Raw genomic sequence first — 25500 nt, forward strand, 5'->3', positions numbered from 1 at the left:
CCTCACTTTGGAGAGTAAATCGAGACTTGAGCGTGACTGCGGAGACGCGAGGGTGCGAGCGCCCAGCGCGGGCTTTCCCTCGGCCCGGCGTGATAGAGCCGGTCGGTGAGCCGAACAAAGACGCATGCCCGGCCAAGCCGGTTCTCCACTGAAGAGCTTCAGCTGCGCGCAGCGAAAGCCGCCGGAGGGCCACGGTGCTGGTCGAGGCGCCCACGGTCCCCTGAGAGCCGGCGGCGTGTCCTAACCGGGCACCTGCGCACCGCGCCCGCAGCAGCGCCGGGGCAGCCCCCGCGGGCCTCTGGCTCCGCTGCGCTCGGAGCTCCGCTCGGCGGCCAGGAGGCGAGCCCCGCGCCAGGTAAGGGAGAGATCCTGGACTCTGGCCTTAACGGAGAAGCCTAGGCACCTTAGAAGGAGCCTCACCCGCTGGGACGGAGCAGGCATTTAGGGAGTTCTGCTGACTAGGGAAGCCCACGTGAGCGATCCCGCCCACCCGCCTGCCCAGTCTTCCCAGCGGTATCCGCGGGTCACGCACCGGCCCCAGGGCGGTCGCTCGTTCTCTTCGCCAGCCCCCAGCTGCCCCGCACCTCGCAGGAGCCCGAGGGGCCCGGGTCCGGGGAGAGGGCCGGCCGGGCGTGTTTGATGGCTTCACTGAGAAGAGTCAAAGTGCTGCTGGTGTTGAACTTGATCGCCGTGGCCGGCTTCGTAATCTTCCTGGCCAAGTGCCGGCCCATCGCGGTGCGCAGCGGAGACGCCTTCCACGAGATCCGGCCGCGCGCTGAGGCGGCCAACCTCAGCGCGCACAGCGCCAGCCCCATCCAGGATGCTGTCTTGAAGCGCCTCTCCCTGCTGGAGGACATCGTGTACCGGCAGCTGAATGGTAAGCGTGCGCGCCGACTGGCTGGGGCACCGCTTAGCCCGTAGTCCTGAGCTCGCTCGTGGTGCCCAGGCACCGGTGGGACGCGGGAAGGGACCTTGCGGCAGCGCCGGCACCTCCGGGGGCTCAGTGCGCTCTCCCTTGTCGCTCACCGGCTCGCCCCTTAAGCAAGTTTGCTTGTCGGCTGGAAGCGCGTCAGTACCTTTGGCTCCTGCCCGGCCCGCGCCATCGCAACCGCAGCAGCAATCGGATGGGACCGCGGGCGGAGCCTGAGGGAGGAGATAGCCGCCTCCGAGCGCTGTTGCACGGTGTTAGGAGATGGACGGGGAAGTGGGCTGAGTGGGTCCAAGGGGTTCAAAGTCTGCAGAAGGGTTGGGCAGCTCATGTACTTGGGTAGGCAGTTGAGTGAATAGGGTCGAAGTCTCATGTCGTCGCTAATGACCAGTGCGCCTTTCCCACCTCCACTTAGTGGTGGGAAACTGCTATTAAAAAAAGCCAAACTCCCCCAGCACGCCAGCCAGGAGCTGCTCCAGATTGTTGGGAGGGCTTTTATAGAGTGGTGGCAAAGCGAGGTGGGGCATCCCATGGGTGTCCATTGGGAGAATTCGCCACATCTAACATTCTGTCGTTGGCGTGAGTTAGGAGAAGAGGGAAGCTTTTTTCCTCATGCCTTTGTCACACTTGGTCCAGGGACACCAAGAACAAGCAGCTCACCCAGGTCCATGTGGTAGTTCCCTGAGGCAGAGACAGCCCTTTGGGGACAGGCTGCCTCCTTCCTGACTCAAACCTCACAGTGCTGTTCCTGGACCTGTGACCACATAAACCACACTGCCAGCAAGTAGGTGCCGACTCAAAGTGACCCCATCGTGCAGTGTAAACTGCCTCTGGTTTCTGAGCCTGTAACTGTGTGGAAACAGAAAACCTCAGTTTCTATGGAGGAGGAACAGCTGGTGGTTTCTAGCGACTGACCTTGCCGTTCAGTCCCATAACCCTGACACCACCAGGGCTCCCTCTCGGAACCATAAACTGGTGATACGCACGAGTAGAATTTTTGCTGCATGCCAGGCACTGTGGAGCTGCACCTGGTGTATTGTGTCACCTTGTGCGTTTCCATCCAGGTAGATTCTGTTCCACCCGCCTGGCTGTGGCTGCTCCAGGTCAGTGATTCTGTTTCCTCGCAGTGAACTGTCCTACTGGGTGGTTTAGTCTGTTGTCTCTCTGGGGCCGGATTGCCAATGTGGGTTAGAACTGCCACCATTTCCGATTGCCAAATGAAAGTGTAACCATCGGCGTTCTGAAGATTCCTAAACCCCCAAAACTCACTGCCATCAAATCGATTCTGACTCATAGTGATCCTATAGCACAGGTTAGAGCTGCCCCACGGTGTCCCAGACTGTAACTATGGGAGTAGAAAGCGTTGTCTTTCTCCTCCAGAGCAGCTGGTGATCTCGAACTGCCGACCTTGCAGTTCGCAGCCTATTGCGTACACACTACACACGCACGCCACCAGGGCTCCTCCTTTCCAAGGGTAGAAATGAACGAACGAGGTGTGGGGTGTTTCACAGAGAGTCAGATCTCCCAGTCTGGTTGACCATATGGCCCATGTGTGCTGAACCATGCTGTTGACCACTGGGCTCAGGCTTCAACCCATGGTCTTCTAATTATAGTGGCCACGAGTCAGAGTGGACGCTCTGGTAACCAACAGCAGCATTAAGTTTGATGAAAAAATTAGTACACAGAGCTGCACGCATGCACCGCTTTCTGCCTGGGCTGGGTTCTGTGGATTTTCACCACAGCGTGGGAGCAGGTCTCTGCCAGCTCTTGGCCATTCCTGCTGGGTAATTTCTGGTGGGAGGTGGTCAGATGTTTGAGTGCACCCAGAAAGGATGCTGGGATCACTGGGTGCCATTGGGTGAGTGTCTGCAGTCTGGAGCTTGCATTGGATGGTACCTGTATCTGGAAGCTGCCAGCCCTTGAATATAGTAGCCCTTGGGAGTGAAGTCTCCTGAGGAGCTGGAAACAAAGGTGCAGAAGGAGGCAACCCCCCACCACCCAGCTCACATCCTTCAATTTAGTAGTTCAATCACCTTAAAGAGCTGTGCCATCATCACTCCAATCAATTTTAGGACCTTTTATTCTTGTAATCATTGCTAGCCCTTCATTGCCCCCCAAGCTCCGCTGCCACGCCCTTAAGAAATGGCTAATCCAGTGACGGTCTCTGTAGATTTACCTATCCTGGGTTTCATATTCAGGAAGACACACAAAACATAAAACAGTAAACCACCACCAATAATGGCAAAATAAAACCGAGGTAAACCCCAGTAGAAAAGGAAGCAAGGAGGGCAATGAATGTGCAAATGTGCTTGACACAAGTGATGTATGTATGGATTATGATAAGAGTTGTATGAGCCCCTAATAAAAAAATTAAAAAATAAATAAAAATGAAAAATAAAACAAAAAGAAAGAAATGAAAGCAGGAAATAGAACAAATCAAAAGCGGGTCAAATGATAAGATGTTCAAGTTTGGCCTGACTACATCTGCAGTAATTCACTTCCAAATGCCCTCTGGTAGACTGTAAATCATTATAGGAACAGAGTCGGACCTTTCTCCGGGGGCTGGGGAGTGGTTATCAGCCAATGGCTAATACACTGTGCCCAGAGTTCTTTATAACTTGGCACAGCTCTCTGCTGCAAATGTAGCCAGAGAATCTTGGTGAGAAAGGGCAAGGATCACTAGATTCTTCCCCTCCCCCATTACAGGCATAGGGGGATCCTTTCATCCTCTGGAGGCAAGCAAGGTCCTAATGCATGCACGGACTTTAAAAAACCCATTGCTGCAGAGTTAATCCTGACTCATAGTGACCCGCAGGACAAAGGAGAACTGCCCCGCTGGGTTTCTGAGACTTTGAGTCTTTATAAGAGTAGGCAGCCTCACCTGTCTTCTGAGGAGCAGCTGGTGGGTTTGAACTGCCAACTTTGTGGTGAGCAGCTCGTTGGGTCTCACGAAATGGGACCCAGAGCTCTTCTGCATATATGAGGGGGCTTCAAAAAGTTCCTAGAAAAATTCTATTATCTCTGAATACCATTTTTATAGGAAATTGTTGGCATCCCCTAGCAGGTCTGTGTCTCCTAAGGTTTTTTAAAATCTTTTTTTTAAGGGAAAGCAGCTCCCCTTTTGCATACTCTTGCCCCCAATCTGTTTATTATTATTATTATTTCAAAGCTCCCTGGTGGTGCTGTGTGTTAGGCATTGGACTGCTGACTGAAAGGTCGGGCATTCAAACTCACCAGCACCCCTCATGGGAGAGATGCAGCTGGCTGTTTCCTTAAAGGCTACAAAGACTTAGAACTCGATATACAGTGGGGTGGAATTGACTCCATGGGAGCGGGTGGGAATGGTTTTAGAGTCCTCACACGCAGGTTTTTGCAGCTGGTCCTTAGGTAGGTGCAGGCAGGTGAGACAGAGGACCTGAGCTGGAGTTTTGCCTGGTGGAACAGTAGGGTGGGGCACTGGACCTCTGATCCCTTCCCACTTGTTTGCTCTTGCTTTGCGCTCACTCATCAGCCCTGCCCGTTCCTTCAGCTTCTTTTAGCTGTTTCAGAACCACCAGCAGCAAGGTTGACCAGAGCAGGTTCTCACAAGTTTTAATATGATGTTGGAACAAGACCACACCATGGACCGTCCTGGTTCACAGAACTCCCCCCTTGTGGTGATTAATCAACACATACCTGTGCTAGGCTCTCTTCAGGAAGATGAGGCCATTTTAACGCTAATTTCAATTTAAAGCCATTGAGTCAGCGAGGTCAAATGGCCCTATAGGACAGGGTCGAAATGGCCCTGTGGGTTTCCGAGACAGTGACGTTTTACAGGAGTGGACAGCCTCATCTTTCTTCCTGGGAGCCCCTGGGAGTTTCAAACTGCTGGCCTTGCAGTTAGCAGTCCAATGTATAATTCATTAGGTCACCAGGGTGCCCATTTTCAATTTAGGAAGCCCAAGCAGTCTGCACTCATCTGCTTACCTCGCTGTTTTGATTTGAATTTCCATAATGGCTTCATTTCACTCACAGCCTCCCTATCAGACAGTGTAGCAATGCTCCTGTGGGTTTCTAAGATTGTAACTCTTTACAGGAACTGAAAGCCTCATCTTTCTCCCACAGAGAAGCTGGTGGTTTTGAACTGCTGACTTTGCGGTCAGCAGCCCGAATGAGTCAGAACTGGGCCGATAGCAGTGAGTGGTGGCTTCCTTGGAAGAAAGGCCTGAAAAATGGCTTCCACAAAGAGGGACCCAGTCCCTCCTGCCGATCAGGCTCCGTAGCAGAGGCATGGGATTGCATATGCTACCTCACCACTGGAGATGCAACTTTGTGGGGCCTCAAAGACCCAGCCCTGCAGAATGGGAGATGCGGGGTGGGACCCAGAAGGAGGTGTTGGGTGGTTCTGTGGGTGTTGGACTCTGAGTTACTCACACACTCTCTAACCGTGGGCCCTTGAACACGCTGCTTCAAGGAAGCGATAGCATCCACCGTCTTCCAGGAGCAACACAAAACCAATCGCGAGAACTCAGGGCCCAGCCACTGAGTCTGCCCTAACTCACGGAGCGCCTCCGTGTCTCAGACCAGAAGCGCCCCACAGGGCTCTTGCGGCTGTCATGACCCGACAGATTAACAATGACCTTTATGGAAACAGACTGCCCGCTCCGCCTTCTGCAGTGCCCCGTGGGTGGGTTTCAACCGCCAACCTTTAGCCCAAGAGCCGAATCACTTGCTCTACCCTGCAGACTGTGTGAGCTATGTACACAAGGGGGCTTCGAGAAGTGCGTGGGGAAAGGGGGATGAAAAGACCATGACATTTTCCCGAGAATTTTTTGAAGCACCTTTCTATGCCAGGCACTCTGAGGAAGACCCAGCTGAGAACATGTCCTGGATGAGCCAGGGGTCAGCCCACCCTGGGGCCCATCTGTTACCACATAGTGATGTGTGGTCTGTAGGAAATGAGTACACACAGTCCTGAAATGGTAGAGGACCCTCCCTCTCGCTCAGCCACCCCCCCTCCCCACACCCTTTCATCCTCGACACCAAAAAAATCCAAATTCACTGCCATGAAGTCAGTGCTTACACACGGCAACCCCCTATGGGTTATGGAGACTGTAACTGTTTACGGGCGTAGAAAGCCCAGTCTTTCTCCCTTGGAGTTGCTGGTGGTTTTGAACTACCGACCCTGCGGATCACAGCCCAACGTGTAACCTCTCCACCACCAGGGCTCCCTTTCCGTCCCCTTTAGGTTTTATAAAGCCACAACAGCAGCATTTACTGACAAGTCCCTACTCTCAAAGGCCTGACCCCATGCCTGACCCTATGTGTGTCAGAGTACCACTGTGCACTAGAGGAGGCTTCAGTGGTGTTTTTAATCTTATTTTTTTGGGGGGGGGACGGGAGGTGGGGTGCAGATCACCAGGCCTTACCTCTGGGCCACCTGAGTCGACGCAGATCTCCAGACTTTTTGTTCAGCAGCTCAGCCCATCAGCTGTGTGCTCACCCAACCGTGTGCATGGGCCTCTCCCAAGATCCCACATCAGGTGTCGTGCTTGAGTCTGTGTGTATTTGTGGTCACCTCCTGTGTGCTAGAGTCAAACCGGGCTCCACAGGGTCACCTTCAGTGGCTGAGTTCCTGGAGGTCAATGGCCAGACCTTTCTGCCACAACACTTCTGGCTGGACTCGATCCTGCTACCTCGTGGTAAGCAGTCAGAGATGCTAATGGTTTGTACTGGCAGGGGCTCCTTGGCATTGTTTATGCCTCAGGAGTTCAGGGAGCGCCCCCTTGTGCCTGGCGCTGGGGACAGAGAGAACCAGGCCCTTTGGTTCCTGCCGCTTGGATACAATGTCCAAATTACACAGTAAAGGCCCTTTGGGACCTTTCTTGTGACTGCTGATGAAGTCTTAGCAGAGGGCTCAGGGCATGGCGCCACCATCCCCTGGTCTTTAAACACTGCTGTCCGAGGCGACCCTTCTTTGCGGAAGCAGGCATTGTGACCGGCCTCAGCACTGCCTGCTGGCCAGCTGGTGGGTGGGCCCTGGTTTCTCAGAACTGGCCGCCTGCTAAGACACGGTGCCAAGGTGCTGAGTCTGGCTTTTTCAGACGCAGTGACGGGATGCGGTTAACACAAGGTGGGAAGCAGCCTTCAGAGGGAAGGGGGATGTGCTGCGATGGAGGAGACTGCTCAGAAAAGGAGCTTTACCCTGCCGGCTTCTCTCTCCAGCCTGCTTCTTCCCTTCCGTCCACTCTGCAACCACCTTGACCCCTGCTTTTCCGATTCTTGGGGGTTGCCCTGGTGGCTCGGTGGGTTAAATGCCGGACTCCTAACCTCAAAGCCAGTTCAAACCTACAGCCTCTCTGTGGGCGAAAGATGAGGCCGTTTGTCTAAGTAACGATTTTCCCGCCACCAAACCAGGGTCATCGCGTAGATGCTGACTTTGGGAGAGGGGAGAACTGCCTCTGTGGATTTCCTAGACGGTCACTCGTTTGGACAGTAGAAAGCTTCTTCTTTCTCCCAACTGAGTGGCTGGCGGTTTCAAACGGCGCAGCTTAAGGCGTGCAGTCTAACACGGAACCCCTGCCAGCCTTGCAAGCTCACGGGGGCATTTCTACTCTGCCCAGCAGGGTTGCCGTGAGTCAGCATCGACTTGAAGGCGGTGAGTGAGGCTTGATTTTGATGGACGGTTAGGGTAGTAACCTCCCTGCCTGCACCCCTTCTTTTGATGGTACAGATAGACAGAACAGCATATTCGCCGACTCAGCATTTCCCACCTACCTGCATGATTCTCTGGGAGCAACCCTTATGGTTGTTTCCTGAATTATTCCACGGAAACCAAGGTCACCTCACTGCCCCCTTCCCAGAAACTCTCACCTCCTGCCTCGCTCTCATCCCTTGCTAGAAGTCCCTTGTTCGAATGATGTTTGCTCTCTCTGAATGTCTGTGGGCGTCCTTTTGTGATGGACTAATTTCCCTCCGTGTCATGTTTTCTGTGCTCATCTGTGCAGAAACTCGACTTCATCCCTCTGTGTATGATTGAGAAATAGACCATGAAAGAGCCCTGGTGGTTTAAAAGGTTTGCAATTGGCTCCTAACCCTAAAGGTTGGCAGTTCAAACCTACTCAGGGGCTCTGTGGAGGCAAGGCCTGGCCGATCGCTTCCAGAAAAACACTAGGGAAGTCCAAACTGGGAAACCAAACTCACTGCCATTGAGTCAAAGCTGACTCCTAGCGACCCTGTGGGACAGTGTAGAACTGCCTTGGTGGGTTTCTGAGACTGTAGCTCTTCACAGGGGTAGAAAGCCTCCTCTTTCTCCTGAGGATCAGTTGGTGGTTTCGAACCGTGTACCTCGCAGCCCAATGGGTAACTCCTCTGCCATCACTTCACAAAATAGCCAGCCGTTGAAGACCGGAGTACCCAAGGTCAGCGTGGAGCAGGGTTCAGAAAGAAGGAGGAAGGGAAACCGGAAACACAGGGCAGAAGCTGAGGGCGTGATGCTGCACCGTGGCCTGTCAGTGACGGGAGCCAAGATGCGTCCGGATGGTTGAAGGGAAAAATGACTTGTTGCTCCTCTACCTTTCACCCAATTCACAATGAAGAATTAAAATGAGGAATAAAAAAGAAAAATGATTACAACCAAGAAAACCCTATGGCACAGTTTTGCCGGCTCGCCAGCCACTAACCACGGTACCCACCACTGCTCCAGGCTGTGACTATGGTACGGTTTGCCCATTTACTCACCTGTTGATGGGCACTCCCAGTTGTTGGGGCATTTGCCCTTTGGTGTCCCTTTCTTGGCACTCCCTGCCTGTGCCCTCTCCCCTCCCTTCCTCTGCGGCTCCGGTTACCTGGGTGGGAACCAGCCCCTCCCAGGAGTCATGGTCACACCTGGTGGCCCGCAGTCAGGGTCCCCACCACTAGCTCCAGCTCCGGCTGCAGTCCCCACAGCTCAGCCCCAGCTGGGTTGCTAACCCAGCTGTTTACCCCAAAGGAGGGTGGTAGGAATCCACGCAGAAAAGGCTGGCATCTTCTGCAGGGCTTGGGGGAGCACAGTGCTACTCTGCACACAAGGGGTCAGTGGGAGTCAGCATTGGCATTTGCTCACTCTCTGTTCTTCTGGTCTGCATTCTGCCTACCCTTGGAGGCCGGACTCAAGGTCAACTCTCTGGGGCCAGGCCATGTCACCTGAGCTCTCCCAGTCCTGAGCTGCTGGACACTGGGTTGTCAGCAGTCTTTTGTCCCCGTTTCCCCCCAACCCCCTTGTTCTCCAGGGCCTTATCATTTGAATCCAGAATTGAATTGTGGTTCTGACGGCCGGTGGCGTGCCAGGTTACACGTGCATCTGCTGACTGTGAGGTGAGCAGTTTGAAACCACCAGGTGCCCCTCTGCGGCAGATGAGGCCTCTACTCCCACATGGAGCTACAGTCTCGGAAACTCACAGGGGCAATTCTACCCTGTTCTATAGGCTGCCTATGTGTCGGGATCAACGTAATGGCAGTGAGGGGGTTAACGCCACCTCCATCCCTCAGCACCTAATGCAGCATCTTGCAGTTAATGCGGCCACTCAAGGTTCACGCGTTGGTAGATGAATTGGGTGGGAGGTAGGAGTAAGAGGGAAATGATAGCCAGAGCGGAACTAAAAGCAAACAAACTCACTGCCATGGACTTGATGTCCATAGCCACGCTCTAGGACAGGGTAGAACTGCCCCTGGGGGTTTCTAGAGCTGTCACTCTTTACTGGAGTAGAAAGCGAGCTCTTTCTCTCACAGTACAGCTGGTAGTTTCAAACTGGCAACCTTGCAGTGGCTGCCCAACGCGTAACCACTGTACCACCAGAGTGGAATTAACGCCTCTGAAATCCAGCCATACAGGGCTTGGGTGGATGTGGCAGGAGGACTTGGCTGAGGAGAGCGAGGGGGAGGCCCATCCTGAGGCTGCTCTGGGCCTGCAGCCTGGCGTCTGGAAGGTTCCAGACCCTGCGGAGGCCGCGGTGCTCAGGTTGGGCGCCAGCAAGCTTCAGCGTCGTTTCTCTGAATGTGCGCTTTGATAATAATGTGGATGCGGTTTGATAGCCTTTTATTTTTGTAGCGGGAGATGTGTTCCTGTTTATGCTACAAGTTCCACATTGGAAAAAAATGCCATGCTTAGAGGTAGACACGTATATATTTACTTGGGGGCTTGGTGGTTTTGTCGCCTGCACGAAGGACACAGGTTTCTAGGGGAGCTCTGTACTGGACGTTTTGGCTTTTGGTCTGGCTCGGAGGAAGTGATTGATATCTCTCCTCGTTTTGGAGATGAGAAAGGTGAGGGACAGTGGCGGTCTGCGACTTCACCAGGGTCTTACAGCCAGTGAGAAGCAGGGCCGAGTTTAATAAATGACACACCAACACCGATGACCTTCGAGGGGGATTCTGACTCCCGGTGGCCCCTTGAGTCCCAGGTTTACCTGTGCGCTGTGGGGTTTCCTGTGGTGGATGTTTTGGAACGAGATCACTATGCCTTTCTTTCATGGCACCCCAGGAGGCCAAGACCCTTGGTTCTTTTCTCCCCAGTCTGGCACCTGCTAAGGAGTAGGGGTCGAGATGGTGGCGAAGGGGTGGCATTTCCAGGCCCAGTGCCAACCCCCAGCCCGGGGTGACCCCGCCCTTCCATGATAGCACCTTTATAGGCACCCCGTTGAGGACCGTGGGGGAGGCTGGGCTTCCATCAAGCTATGCCCAGCCAGCCCAGGGGGCCGTAAGCAGAAATGCAATCGATTCAGGTTAGCTTCCAAATTTAGATTTCAGAGGATATTGAATAGAAGCAAGGCTGCTGGAAGAAATTGGAAAATCTTCGTGGAAAGGAAGAGACGCCCAGATTTCCTCTCCTTACGCTGCCCCCCGAGTTTCGCATGCCAAACGGGGCTCCAGTCGGAACGGCAGAAAACCAGGCCTGACCTCGGCACTGGACTCTGCAGTGCCAGGGAAGGTGAGGGGGCAGCGAGGGGCCGACGTGGGGCCTGTGTTCTCACAGCCTCCCACCCTGAGATGGGGCCCAAGAGAGGGAATCATAATTCCGTGACATCGGTAGTGTCTCCTCTGGAATCTCTTCCCACAACCTGCTGCCGCCGTGAGCAGAAACACATGGGCCCCTAAGCACAAACTGCCACCCCACTCGCCCACCCACCCATCAGTTTTGTTTTTCAGAGATTTGCTTGGGGACCCCTGGTGTTGCAGAGGTGGGAACCCCCCAACCTGTGTGTGGAAGGAAGGCCTGATGGTAGGCCCCAGGAGAGATGAACTAAAACACAGAAACCCATGGCTGTGGCGTGTATACCGACTCACAGCGACCAGCCAGGACAGGACAGAACTCCCCCCGCCTCCCCGTGGGTTCCCGAGGCTGTCAGTCTTCACGGGAGTAGAAAGCCTCGTCTTTGTCCCGCAGCTCACGGGGCTCCTGGTTTCGAACCTCCAACCTTGCAGTGAGCAGCCCCACAGGTGACCGCTGTGCCACCAGGGCTCCCTGTAAAGCTGTGGCCTTGGCAGCCCTGTGGGGCTGCTTGTTTCTACCGGGTAGAGTTACTGCTGCTGGTCGTCACCTTGATGGCAAACCACAGCCACAGTGCCTTTGCTCCAGGAGCTCCTGGCGTTTGGGCAGAGGTCAAGTGCTTGGCACTCCCTGAACGGTGGGCAACTCGGAACCCACCTGGCAGCTCCATGTGCGACCTCGGCGGTGGCAGTCTGCTTGGGTGAAGATGTTCCCCGTTGCTGCGAGGGGCCATCAGGGCGGGTCTAACTCGTGGCCACCCGCGTGCAGCAGGAGGAAGCCCCGCAGGGTCCTGCACCAGCGGCCTCACCGTCGTGGCTGTGTGTCATGGACCGCTGTGCCAGCCCGTCTTCGTTGAGGGCCTTCCTCTTCTCTCTCGGCTGTACCAAGTGTGATGTCCTCCTCCAGGGACGGGTCTGCGCCGACGCCACGTCCAAAGTCTCTGAGAAGGAAGTCTCGCCGCCCCGGCTTTTAAGGAGCCGCCTGGCTGTGCTTCTCCCGAGACGGACCTGTTTATTGTTCTGGTAAAGATTCCAGATCTCCTCTGCCCTGATTTGAAATCAGACACGGCAGCACCTCACAACAGCCAAAAAAAACCCAACCCAAATCAAAAAGACACACATTTCCTGATTTCCTGAAAGTGAGATCCTGTGCTCTTTTGTCTTTTCACAACTGACTTCCTTCGTCAGGCTGAGAAGGCGTTCCGGCTGTGGCCTGTGCCCGCGAACATTTCTCTCTCTGGTAGAGTCATACTCCGTGGCACCTAGAGACGTTTTTGGTCGACCACTCCTGGTGGCGTAGTGGGTTATGTGTTGCGCTGCTAACCACGAGGCCGCAGTGGGACACCAACAGCCATTTCTTGGGAGAAAGACCAAACTGTCCACTCCTGTCCAGATGTCAAGTCTTGGATACGCACGGGGGCAGTTCTGCTTTGCACCGCAGGGTCGTTTTGAGCCGGAGCCGGCTTGATGGCAGCGCGGGTTGATTTTTTAGGGGCCTCACCTGATGGTGGGTGCCTGGGCTGTGTCCACCCTTTGGCTATTGTGACCAGTGGCCACTGGCAGACTGTGTCTGTGCATGTCGCTATTTTCACATCTCATAGGTTCGTGTTCCCAAGAGTAGACTTGCTGGGCTGTGTAGTAGTGTTGTGTTTAACTTTCTTATTGCGGGTGGTGGCACTCTGAAAGCAGGCCAGGGCCTGCTGTTCTCTCCTCTTTCCTGCTGGGAGGTGTTGGATGGCACCCGGATATCTGGTGGATAGGAGACGGGTACAAAGACCAGCGCACACGTTACAGGTCCATCACTGTAGAGTGTCAGGAGGCTCCCAGACCAGGACAAGCTCCTGCCTGCTGCCCCAGCTTCCAGAAGGCTTGGTCAGTGGGGTCACAGTGTGGGTGCAGAAGGGAAGAGCACTGCTGAACCCCAAGGGCTGACAGTGTCCAGATGCAGCCCCCTCTCCGGGAGCGCTGGGCTTGGAGAGACCTCGAATCAGTCACATCTGTGTTGGCCAGTGTGTGTGACAGGCATCTTGCCAGCAGGGGCAGCTGCTGCTTGCCCGCCCAGAAGAAAGAAACACAGCTTCCCCAACCCCCTCTGACCTTTGCTGATGCCAAATCAGGAGCGCCTTCCTGGAGTGGAAGAAGATTCGTCATTAGAGGGGAGAGTGACAATGGAGTGGGCAGAGGCAGGCCGAGGCCAGGGATGCATTTAGAAGCGATCTCTAAGATTAGATGTTGTTCGCTCCTACTCCAGTCACCTCCACCACTCGCCCAATCGAATGCAACACTGCCTGCTCCTCCATGGGTCACCCCCATGCCTGTTTGCAGGTCCAACTGTTGGGACCCATTGGGGGGTGTTCATTCCTTTTCAGAAGTTGGTCTCCGGGCCTTTGGTCGGGAAGCTCTGCTGAAACCTGTTCAGCAACAGAGCAACATTCAAGCCTCCATGGACAGGCTGCAAGGCCTGGCCCCTCCCCAGAACCTCAGCTTCCCTCTGGGCCAGCAAAGGTGGGATGACTGCAGGCTCCAGGAGGTAGAAGGGTCCTCCGTAGCTGCTTCCTGGGAGGTGCTGGAGTCAGAGAGTGCTGGGTGGAAACACTGGGTCTGAGATGTGGGGATAGGGCTGCAAGAGCCCCCCGGGAGCTCAGTGGCGAAGGAATCACAGCAGGTGATGCGGATGACAGTGTCCCAGCTCAGGACTCAGGCAGGAGAACACTGACCTGGTCTTAGCTGGGATCCCCAGCTCCCTAGGTCCTTTTGGTTCATCTTGTTAGCTGTTGTCGGGTTGGCCCATCATTTAGGGTGATGGATCTATGCATGATGGAATCAGGCCATTGTACACTGTAGGGTTGTCATGGGCTAGATCACCAGGCCTTTCTTCCTAGTCTGCCTTAGTCTGAAAACTCCAGCGAGTGTGTCTCGCATCAAAGCAACATAGAGCCCTCCACTGCTGGACAGGTGGTGGCTGTGCCTGGAAGTGCATTGGGCTGGAATCCAATCCGGGTCTATTGCATGGAAGACAAGTATCCTACCCCTGAGCACAGCACCCCTTCTTGGACTCAGACTTTTATTTGTTTCCTAAACAAATCTATCTATCTATCTATCTATCTATCTATCTATCTATCTATCTATCTATCTATCTACCTACATAGGGCTGGTATAAGTCAGAATTGACTCTCTGGCAGTGATTATCCATCTCTTCATTGATAGATGGATAGATAGATAGATAGATAGATAGATAGATAGATAGATAGATAGAGATGGATGAAACAAATCCCCTTTGGTCCCGTCCCATTCCCATTTCCCTGTGGGTGGCACCGTGTGGGGGAAAGACGTGTGGTGATTGACTTCTCCCACAATGACCACCTTGGAAATCCTATGGCCCAGTTCTCCTCTGTTCTCCTCTGATCTGTGGAATGACTATGAGTTGGAATTGACTCAAGGGCAAAGGGTTTTGAGTTTGAGACATGGGAACAAACGGTTTGCACTTGGCTACCAAACTGTAGGTTGGCAGTTCAAACCTACCCAAGGACATACTCCATTGCGGGATGGCCTGGCAATCTGCTTCCGTTAAGATTTCAGCCAAGAACACCACCCCCCACCCCCATGGAGTTCTACTCTGAACAACGAACTTGATAGCCGTGACCTGGCATGTCTGTTTCTCTATCAAATTTGTTTTCCTTGAAAAAAAAAAGTATTGTAATAAGTTTGAAGGAAAGGACATGACCATATACTGCTTGGCGAGCAAATAGCCCTAAAGATTTCTTTGCATCTTCTAGTGTTATTCTCTATACAGTTCCTGGAGACCTAGTGGTGTAGGCTACTAACTTCAGGGTCCATGGTTCAAACCCACCAGCCACTCAGCGGGAGAAAGATGTGTCCGTTTGCTTCCATGAAGATTTACAGCCCCAGGGACCCCGTGGAGCAGTTCTGCCCCGGAATCAACTCCATGGCGCCGGGGTAGAACTTTCTTAAAAGACATTTGCCTGAAAGGTCCCCTAGTGTTTGTGACGCAGCTCTTCAGCAAAACCCAGTCTCTGTGCTGGGTTTGCCGACTCTTTAATGAAAAACTCAAACAAATAACTCAGTGGTCTTTCATGACACCAGAGTACCTCCTTCTTCCGCCCTGCCTGTCTTTGTGTATTATATATGGTGGTGATATTTTACACGTCTCTTTCCAACCAAGCCCTTTTTTTGGGGTCTAAATTTCATTATTTAGAACATACATAGCAAACCCCAAACCAAACTCCCTGCCATTGCGGCGTCGATGGTGACTCATAGTGACCCTATAGGATGGGGTCTAACCGCCCCTGTGGATTTTTCAAGACTGTTCATTCCTGAAGGGAATATAAGGTTTAGTCTTTCTCCCGGAGAGCATTTGGTGCCTCCAACCGCTGACCTTTTAGTTAACAGCCCCATTGTGTAACCACTGGGCCACTCAAGCTCCTAGTGTCAAGATGACTTCAGAGGCTAACTTGGGTTTGAGATAGCCTCTGGGCAGCCCTCTCAGGGGCCCCGGTCCAGCCCCCTGGGCTGACAACCTACAGAGGGGACCTTTCTAAGTCTGGCCCCACTCCTGGTCCTCCCCACCCCTAACCAGTCAGTGCAGGGCCTTTGCTGCTGCTGCGTTTGGGGGGCTGTCCGCTGTCTGGCAGTTGCTCCTCCCGCACCCGGCCCACGGACTGTGCTGACGTCTGGATGACAATCGGCTCAGCGGCTGATAGAGAAATTGTCCTTTTTCATAACGTGCCTGTCACTGCTAACCGCTGCGCCTCAGCCCTGCCACGCATGAGTAATAAACCAGGGCCGTAATTACCGGCCGCGGCAGCCAGACACCCACCAGCGCGTGTGCCGTGCGCAGTTAATAGGGACCTGGGGCCCAGACGCACTTCCTCCCCCCCCCCCCAGACACAATGGCTAATTGTGTGATTAGTGTTTACTGAGGGGCGGCTTGGGGCTGTGCCAGGCTCTTCCGGGGGCCATTTCTCCCCGTGAGAAACACGGAAATGATCCCACTCTGTCTCCGGGGAGTGAGGTGGATGCTTGTGTGGAAAGAGAACGTCCTCGCGTGACCAGGGAGGGGCTTCTGACTCGCTAGGTGATGAATATTGACCCGTGCTCCCCCCCACCCCCCCCAGTAGAATCTTTTTCTTCTCCAGGGACCGGTTCCCAGCCATCCAAGATGCCTTGGAAGGAATTCTGCGTCCTGGTGATGCCATACATTTTCTGGGCCATGACCTTGTGGAAACCGCGTGGAAGAGGATCGCCAGGCCTTTATTCAAGGCGCCACAGGGTCTGGTTGGCCGGCCAGGACCGCGTGGACCTTTCTTCTGTGGCTTCGTGGGCTCCACTTAAACTGCACATCCCCCAATCTTTCCGTTAGCGGCTGAGCGTGCACAGCTGATCACTTGGGCCACCTGGAAGCGCACCTCGGTCTGCAGCTCAGACCAGCCAGGTGCTCCTCGGGAGAAGGACGAGGTTTTCTGCTCCTGTAAAGATTTACAGTCTTGGAAACCCATGGCGGCAGTCCTGCTCTGTCCTGGAGGGACAGACTCTCCGGGAGAGCATTTCATTTCTGCCTTGCATGATCAAGGAGTTGTTCCCATGCCCCGTCCGATTGTTTGCTAGGGAACAGATTTCATTAAATGCTTAAAAACCTCTGTCTGTGTCATGTCAGAATGAATGCTTCCACAAAGAACCCAGCCACCACCCAACGAACCGCAGTCTAAACTCATTCCCACTCAACAAGCCTGGCCCGCTGGTAGCTAGTGTTAGTTCAGCCTTAGAATGTCATTGCCGTTCTCTTTGTTTCTCTTTTGTTCCGCCTTCATGGGGACAAGATGGCCTCTGTGGTTCCATCCTTGTTCCAGGGCGGGCGCAGTGGTCTGCTGGCCCACACCGGTTCCTATTAAATCGAGAAACCCTCAGCTTTTCCCGAAGGCTCCCTGGCTGGCACGCTTGCTCCCTGATGTGGGCCAGGAAACGGTCAGCCAACTGCAAGAGACTCCTTGCTTTCTAGAACAAGCTGTGGCGATAGAGAAGGTATGGTGATTGCATCGGGAATCGGGGTGCTTGGCAGCCCTTCTCCACCCGCAGTACGTTGCCTGGAGAGATGTAAACGCCCTGGCTAGAAAATGTCGAGATAGCACGTGGAAGTCTTTTGGCGTTCTGGTTACGTTGGCTGGCATGGGCTTGAGGGGCCTCCCAGCTTGAGACCGCTGTGTCCTGCACCTACCTGTCCTTCCTCAGCGCTGACCTGCACGTGCCCCGTGTCTGACACTGCGACCCGTCTTCACCAGCCGATGTGCGGCCTCATTTACTTCACTGGGACCAGGTTCTTGTTTTTCTTTTTTAACCAAACCGAAACGCTGGATCCACTGCCACCGAGTGGATGCCGACGCACAGGGACCCTCAGGGACAGGGTAGAACTGCCACCGTGGGTTTCCCAGACCGTCCGTCACTCTTGATGGGAGGGGTAACCCCCATCTTTCCCTTTCGGAGAGGCTGCTGGTTTTGTACCGCTGACCTTGTGGGGAGCGGTTTAGGGGAAGATCACTGCGGCCCTTTATGACTTGTGCCCGGGGCAGCGGGTGGGTGTTTTAGGTGGGAGGAAATGTCTAGGGCATTTGTCTGCAGATGCCCTGGCCAGGGTTGAGTTCATGGGTGGGCATCAGAGGCGCATGGCGTGCTCCGTGCCACTTTACTGGCGGTGTTCCTGAGTCCGATGTCGGGTCTCACGTACAAGCCCAGTCCTGTCCTGTCCCTGTGGTCATTGGACTGTTGTCATCCAAGGGTTTTCATTGGTTGATTCTCGGGCGCAGATCTCCAGGTCTTACTTGCTAGTCTGCCTTAGTCTGGAAGCACGATGGCATTCCGGTGAGCCACAGAACACTGCACAGGCCTCCACTGACGGACAGGCAGTGACTGCGAGCCCAGGAGGGGCATTTCCAGAAAACCTGCCTCGCTCTCCTGCCATTTGTAATATGGAGACGCTGGAGCTCAGGCAGAGAGATGTGGGGTTCAGAGCACCTCTTTCCCTGGCTTCCTGTGCGAAGCTGGCACTTGCTGATGCGTGGGGTGTGATCAGATGGCCCGGGTTTCGAGGACTGAGGCGGGGACTCCTCGTCAAGAGACGCGGGGAGCCTTGCCCCGTCGTCACCCAGGTTTAGCCGTTCCTTGGATGACACATCATAAAGCTGTGAATTCTGGGGCTCTAAATTATGCTGTGTGAGCTTTAAGAAGCAGCCCATAATTAGAACAAAATGTGAGAAAAGTGAAATTGATATTACATTAATTAAAAGGCTTTGCCTATATTTGCAAGGAAATTAGCTCAACAAACGGATTGCTGACAAGGGCACTTGCTAATGCGGCCCTCTTCTGGGAAGCGCCGGATGGGGCCTCAGGCAGCTATGTTCCTTGCCCTGTGCAGGCTCCCCCTCGTCCTTCCCAACCGCCCCAACAATCCCATGACCCTCTGATTTGCATCATGGAGACATTAATTGGGTGAGATCCCGTATGTGTAATCTTACTGCAGTCTTTTTTTTTTTAATGGTGGGTGGAAACATACATGACAAAGCTTCCACGCATTCAGCTTTTCTGCATGTGCTAGTCAATGACATTGGTTACTTTTTCTTATGTCTTGAGTTCTCATGTTCCTCTCATGTTCCTTTTCTCCCTACCTCGACCCAGACTGCTTCCTCACCATGCACTCGGTCGGGCTCTGCCCCCTAAACTTCTGTGCTTCAGAGTGATTGTTGCCAACCTGATCCCATACAGATTATTTCTTTCAAAGAGCACCCTACATTTAAAAAGGGCTTCTTTGGGTAGTTTTGGGTCAAAGCTGAAAAGGTATTTCAGGGCAATAGATTTGGGGCTTCCTCCCCATGACAAGCAGTCCAGTAAATTGAGGTTTTAGAAGAATTTGAAATCCTGTTCTACAGTCATCCTCCCTTTGACCTGAATCTAAATCTAGTCCATTGAGTTCTTGATGAAAACATTCAGTATTGGTGTGGGGCACCATCCCTGTTCTTCTGGTCTCCTAGCAATGGGAGCAATGAAACCTGACGTCCATTTCCTTCTCTGTTTCCAATGTTGCCTCCTTCCTCTGCTGCCCCAGGCAGATGGAGATGGATTCTCATGTCTTGGGTGGCCGCTTGCAAGGTTTCAAGACCCGGGACACTATGTACTGAACCAGGAGGTGAACAGAGACTCCCCAAAGAATAGTGGAGGACTTGAATGAGTTCATGGAAAAATTCCATCTCCCCCCACCCCCCGCTGAACATTTTGAAGACCCGGTATTAGGTTGATTGGGAGCAGCCACCATTTTTAAGGGCTGCCCAGCCTTGAGTAAGAGCTACCCTGTTGAGCTGGGGCCCAGGTCCTACTCAAGTGTCTTCAGAGCTTGAAATTCCTGGGAAGCTTAGTGTCCAAGTCGTAAAGTAAACCCTTTGGACTTGGGATTTTAGTTTGGAAATACTCAACTACTAACTGAAAGGTTGGAAGTTCGTCTACCAGAGGTGCCTCAGAAGAATGGCCTGGTGATCTACTTCCTGCTGTTGAAAAGCCTCTGGAGCAGCATGCTTCTCTGGCCCACAGGAATAGCTGTCAGTTGGCATCGACTCCTTGGCAGGAGGTGGAGGTGGGTCCAAGGGGGTGGAGTCTATAGAGGCAGAATCAGCATGGGACCACCAAGTCTCTGATGGGTGTGGCAGAGGCTGTGCTGGGCTGTTCCTCTTTGACTCTTGGGGGAGAGCCTGGTCTCCAGCCTGGTGTGCACCATGAGACAGAGTTCTGAGCAAAGGAACACGGACCAGGCCTGAGCCTCAAAACTCCAACTGGTCTTCCATGTCTTCTTTCCTGGCCTTTCCATGGTGGCCTTGGAAGCTTACAAGGTGGAAGGATTCTCAGCCTCAGGATGTATGGACTTGGACCACTCACCCATTTTTAACTCCCTCTCATTCTCTGCCCGAGACTTGCGTTGAGCCACGGGCATGAGTGCCTGCCTCTTGGAGTACCTAGTATTGCTGTGATCTGACTCACAGCCTGTTACAGCAACTAGTGCTACTGATGCTAACTCAGTGAGGCGGTCTGTTATAGAAGCTAGTGTTACTTGTCCTGACTCAATTAGGCAGTCAGTTACAGCAGCCAGTGCTACTGATTCCAACTCACAGTGTGTTACAGCACCTGGTGTTATTTTTCCTAACTCAGGCTGTTATAGTAGTAGCTAGTGTTACTGATCCTAACACAGTTAGGCAGTCGGCTAGGGTATGTGTTTCTAATCTTAACTCAGGTAGGCTGATACAGTAGCGAGTGCTACTGATACTAACTTGATTAATCAGACGGTTACAGCATCTGGTGTGACTTATCCTAACTCAATTAGGCAGCCTGGTACAGTAGCCAGTGCTATCTATCCTAAGTCAGTTGGGCTGTTACAGTACCTAGTGTTACCGATCCTAACTCACATAGTACCTTACAGCAACTGGTGTTACTGATCCTAACTCAGTTAGGCAGGGCTGAAACATTACTCACCCCAAGCCACAGGCCAGAAGATCTAGTATCGATCTCTGCCTCTCATGAATATAGTCAGCACACGCCCATGAAGGTCTTGTCAGTTGCAGTTCCTGCTGACCCTGTTTCCGTTGTGGGTTTTATGGCTACGATTTAATCTAAAGCAGATTGCCGTGTCTGGGTAAGTCCGAACCGCCAACGTTGGGGTCAGTAGCTGGGCATTAGCTGACAGCATCACCCAGGGAGCTACCTCCACAGTAAGTAGGTGGGGTGAGGTCCTGTAGGGCTCAACCACCTCCCAGGTGTGATCTGCTGTTGGCTTTCAGGAAAGGGGCTTGTTTCTCAGTGGGTTGGTGTTGTATCTGCAGAGGGAGAATAATGGAACAATTATAAGCATCTCCTACTTATGCTCCATGTTGGAGCTAGGGCGGAGAACTGAAATATTGCTAAGTGTTTGCAATTACAGACAGCTAAATAATATATGCATTGTCTTTATTACAGCTTCTGCTGGTAGGGACTGGCATTTTTCAAGATGAGACAGGCTGGAAAGGTTAGTTTAAGAATCAGCAATTAAGGAAATCATGATCTTTGCTGCTACTGCGTTTTAAATCATGCAAACATTTATGTTTGTGCCAAAGTCCCACAATTTCCTTTTAGAGCAATTACTGAAATGCAGTCAGAAGGTAAAAATGGAGTTCGGGGAAGAATATTTAAAAGCCCTTTAATGATGTAGAAAACTTTGGGCTAATTTGCCAAGTTGTTCTAAAATCCACTTCAGCTGCTCCCCCCCCCCCCCCACCGCACCCGCCTTTCTGCCTATCCATCTTCTTTCAATTGAACTGATTCCAGGGAGGTTCAACACACGGGCTGGGACCGATATTAAAATATACAAATCGCATGCAAACTCTTTCCAAGGGCTTCTCTGCCTTCATTAGCTGAAGGTGAACACACAAGAAGATAGAACGCTCTGACGGTATAGACTCGCTTGGACGGTATAGTCTTGGGTGGCATAGACCTGGACGGCATAGACCTGGACGGTATAGACCTGGACGGCATAGACCTGGATGGCATAGAACTGGACGGCATAGACCTGGACGGTATAGACTTGGACAAAGCAGTTTGTGAGGGGTGGCAGGGGGTGGGGGCTGGACCACAAACTGAAGACTAGCTTCAGATGGATGGTTAAATACCTGGCTGCTAACCGAGAGGTTGCTGGTTTGAGCCCATCAGCTGCCCGGCAGGAGAAAGATGAGGCAGACTGCTTCTGTAAGTTACAGCCTTGGAGACATGCCGGGGCAGTTCTGCGCTGCTGTCCCAGAGGGCTGCTGGCTCCCTCAGCTCCATTTCTTGGGGCATCATCTCCTTATTCAGAAAACCTGAGACCTCCAGTTCCCTGGTTACCCATAAACTTGTCGTTCAGAAAGGATCTTGGGTTGATATGCCCATGTGACCTGGTGCTGCACTGCCAGAAGTACCACACAGAGGTATCTGTGGGGAGCAGAGATTTATTTTCTCAGAAGTTTTGCCTGCAGGTGAAAAGCCCAAATTTGGGAACACCATGATGTTCACAGACGTTGAAAGGAGACAAGGGTTCCCAGGGCTGACAGAGAGAAAGAAAGCCTTCCCGGAGTGCTTGCCGCCTGAATCTGACCTTGAGGCTTCCTCACCTGTGGGAGAAGGACTCTCTGTTCATGAAAGCCATCCAGCGATATGCAGATGGCACAACCATGCTCACTGAAAGCGAAGGGGCCTTGAAGCCCTGGTTGATGAAGATCAGCATGAAGCCTTCAGGATGGGCGACAGCTCAGTGTAAAGAAAACCCAAATCCTTGTAATCAGACCAAGAGGTACCATCATGATCAGCAGAGAAAGGATTTAAGTGGTTAAGGATTTCATCTTGCTTGGGTCCAGTCATAGAAGCAGCAGTCAAGACATCTACGATGCATTAATTGGGTACATCAAGACCTCTTTAGGGTGTTGAAAAGCAAGAATTTGGTTACTTTGAGGACTAAGGTGTGCCTGATCCAAGCCATGGTGTTTTCAGTCACCTCATATGCCTGTGAAAGTTGAACATTGAGTAAGGAAGCCCACAGGAGACTCAATGCGTTTTTATTGTGGTACTGGTGACAAAGACCAGAAGAGCAAAGACCAGATGGCCGAAAGAACAAACAGATCTGTCCTGGTGGAAGGAAGTACAGCCCGCGTGCTCTTTGGAGGCAGGGAAGGCGAGCCCTCATCTCATGTCCTTCGGATGTGCTCTCAGGAGAGACTGGTCCCTGGAGAAGGACGCCATGCTTGCTAAAGTAGAGAGGGGAAAGGGGAAGGCCCTCTGACATGGACTGACACAGGGGCTGTGACATGCACTCAAACAAGAATGATTGTGAGAGTTGAAAATCAAAAAAAAAAGAAGAATTAATTGTGAGGCTGGCACAGGACCTGGCGGTGTTTGGGACTGACTCAATGGCAGCTCACAACAATAACAACAACGACAAAGTCATCTGTGTATGGTATTTCTCTGAGGGCAGTGCTAGAGCATTAGGACCAGGCCTTGGGGAAAGACGCCGTGCTACATAAGGGTGGAAGGTTAGCGAAAAGGAGGAAGGCCTTCCGTGGAGACAGACTGGTAGGTGACTCCAACAATGGGCCCAAATAAGACAACTGGCCCAGGACCAGGGGTCTTTCCTTCCCCTGTTTGTGGGGTCACTAAGAGTTGGGATCAACTCAACGGCGTCTAAACCATCACCACCTCGGCCCATAACCAAGGCAGGCTGTGTGCATTGTCACACACACACACACACACACACACACACACACACACACACCCCACCCCCCCTTAGAGGGGAACAGTCATTATCTCTTCTAGGGCTGCTGAAAGCCATGGGTATTGCTTTGAGGACTGAGGTGTGGCTGGACTAAGCCATATGTTTGTCACCTCATATGCAGTTGAAAGTTGGACGATGCATAAAGCAGACTGGGGAGGGTGGCGAGCGATTGCATTCTAGTGCTAGAGAAGCGTACTGGCAGCACCATGGCCTGCCCAGAGGACAAAGCGAGCTGCTTTGGAAGAAGTAGGGCCACCGTGCTCCTTAGAGGCAGGAGTGGCGAGAGACTTCGTCTCACATACTTTGGATGTGTTGTCAGGAGAGGACCTCATGTCTGGTCCAGTAGAGGGGCAGCGACAAAGAGGAAGATGGATGGACACAGCGGGGATGACAACGGGCTCAGGCATAGGAATCCTGTGAGAACGGTGCAGGACCAGGCAGTGTTTCACTGTGTTGTGCTTAAGGTCTCGATGGGCCAGAACTGACCCAATGGCAGCTAATGACAACACAGGGTCGCTGGAAGGATGTGATGAATCTGGGTGGGCCATGAGGACATCCCTGGCTTCTAGGAGATTCCCAATGAGTGTGAATTGCCATGGCTGATGCTGCCAGGACAGAGCGTGACATACCTTTCCTGTTCACCCATGCCCTAGTGGTCTTTACCGGGTGTTCTGCCTACACCATCCTTCATGCCGCTCCGGCTGACTGCGGTGAGGCCAGCTCTGATGTCAGCCCTTCCTTTCTTCCAGTGCTTTCTCAGTTGGATTGTTGTACTTCCCATTGTTATGAACAAATATTCACGGTCTTTCTCCAAACCCCCAACAGCTGTCTGTAGCTGACCTCTGTGGATGGCCACCTGTTTCGCCTTGCTGAGAGCCTCGGGATGGTGCTGTTTGTAGCATTACGGAGTATTATGAGTCACGGGACTCACGGTCACTTTACACACAGTGGTGCAAACCACTGCCCAGTCCGGGCTGTCCCCCCCATCAGTGGTAAGCCCAGGGCTGCTGTGACCAATTGGGCTTTCATTGGCTGGTCTGGGAAGTTGATCATCAAGCCTTTCCTCCTTGCCCTGCCCCAATCTGCTCAGCACCATGGTCCCACACAAGTCTCTACACATAGTTGGTGGCTGTGCGTGGGGCGCAGGGGCCGAGAATGGAACCTGGGTCTCTGGCGGGGAAGGTGAAGATTCTGCCGCCGTTGCTAAGGGCAGGCTCCATGGCTGTGCCCTCAGGATCTGTGTTGTGCTTTGGCCCCCGCGCCCTCTTCTGAGTCAGAGTTTGTATGGTGTGGTACTTCCTTTGCCTGCTGCTTCCTTGCCTGCATCTCAAAGCAGATGCACAACCTCCCTCCCCCCACCTCCCACCCGCGCCTTGGTCTCCATATCTTGAGATGCTGTCCACTGTTTCTGCTCTCTTGAAAGTGACTTGCCATCTCAGAGCTCCTGGAAGATGGAGAGGGTGGCTGGAAGGCCACTCTGTGCCGCGGTGTACAGAAAGCCCGTTCACCTTCTGGACGGTCTTTCATTATCCTTGTGCCCACATCTATCTAGTTGCACACCCTTCCTTGTATGCATTTATTTATTTATTTATTTGTTTATTTATTTATTGCTCCTGGCGTTGAGGGGGTCTTTCCAAAGCATTCAACTCGGCTTTCACGGCAACAGTAATCCTCTTGCATTTTGCTCTGGTCGTGTCATCAGTTTCTGTAATTTAATAGAATTACGTAATTACAATAACAAGCACAGCTGGCGTGAGCAGCCGGGGGAAAGAAACAAGCTGTTGGCAGGTAGACAGCTCCACTGGGGAGAGTAGAAACGGACAGGCTGGCCAGAGATGGGCTTCTAGATGGACAGGCCCCCCCCGTGCTGACCACGGGGTGTGGCCCTCTGCTGGCCCTGGGGCTTTACACAGTCCAGGGAGAAGGGAGTCTGGTGAGTGAGTGAAGGGGATTGCTTTTGGGTGAAACTAGCAGGTGTATGGTAATCTCAGGTCTATCCATGGGGGGGGGGGAAAGAAAAAATAGGCATAAGAATAAGATTGTTATAATTATATATAAAAATAACGGCATTTTTAGCTTTTTTCCCACCCCACCCCCCATCAACATTTTTGTATCTCTAGGGTACGCAGGAGCTCTGCTGGCATAGAGGTTACCAACCGGGCTGCCAATCACAAAGTTAGTGGTTTGAAACTGCTAGTTGCTCCAAGGGAGAATGATGAGGCTTTCTACTCTCATAGAAACC

At 52.9% G+C, this 25500-nt stretch overlaps 1 protein-coding gene across 1 annotated transcript in view; it reads left to right on the forward strand.

Moving 5' to 3' along the window:
* The first annotated feature begins 639 nt into the window (after positions 1–639).
* Positions 640–25500, forward strand: part of GALNT17 (polypeptide N-acetylgalactosaminyltransferase 17) — a 389162-nt gene continuing 364301 nt past the window's right edge. Inside the window, exon 1 of the mRNA XM_075528539.1 lies at positions 640–877. Coding sequence (XP_075384654.1) covers positions 640–877 — 238 coding nt within the window. The remainder of the gene's footprint in view (positions 878–25500) is intronic.

This window comes from Tenrec ecaudatus, chromosome 12 (genome assembly GCF_050624435.1).
Source record: "Tenrec ecaudatus isolate mTenEca1 chromosome 12, mTenEca1.hap1, whole genome shotgun sequence".
In the NCBI taxonomy this organism is placed as follows: domain Eukaryota; kingdom Metazoa; phylum Chordata; class Mammalia; order Afrosoricida; family Tenrecidae; genus Tenrec; species Tenrec ecaudatus.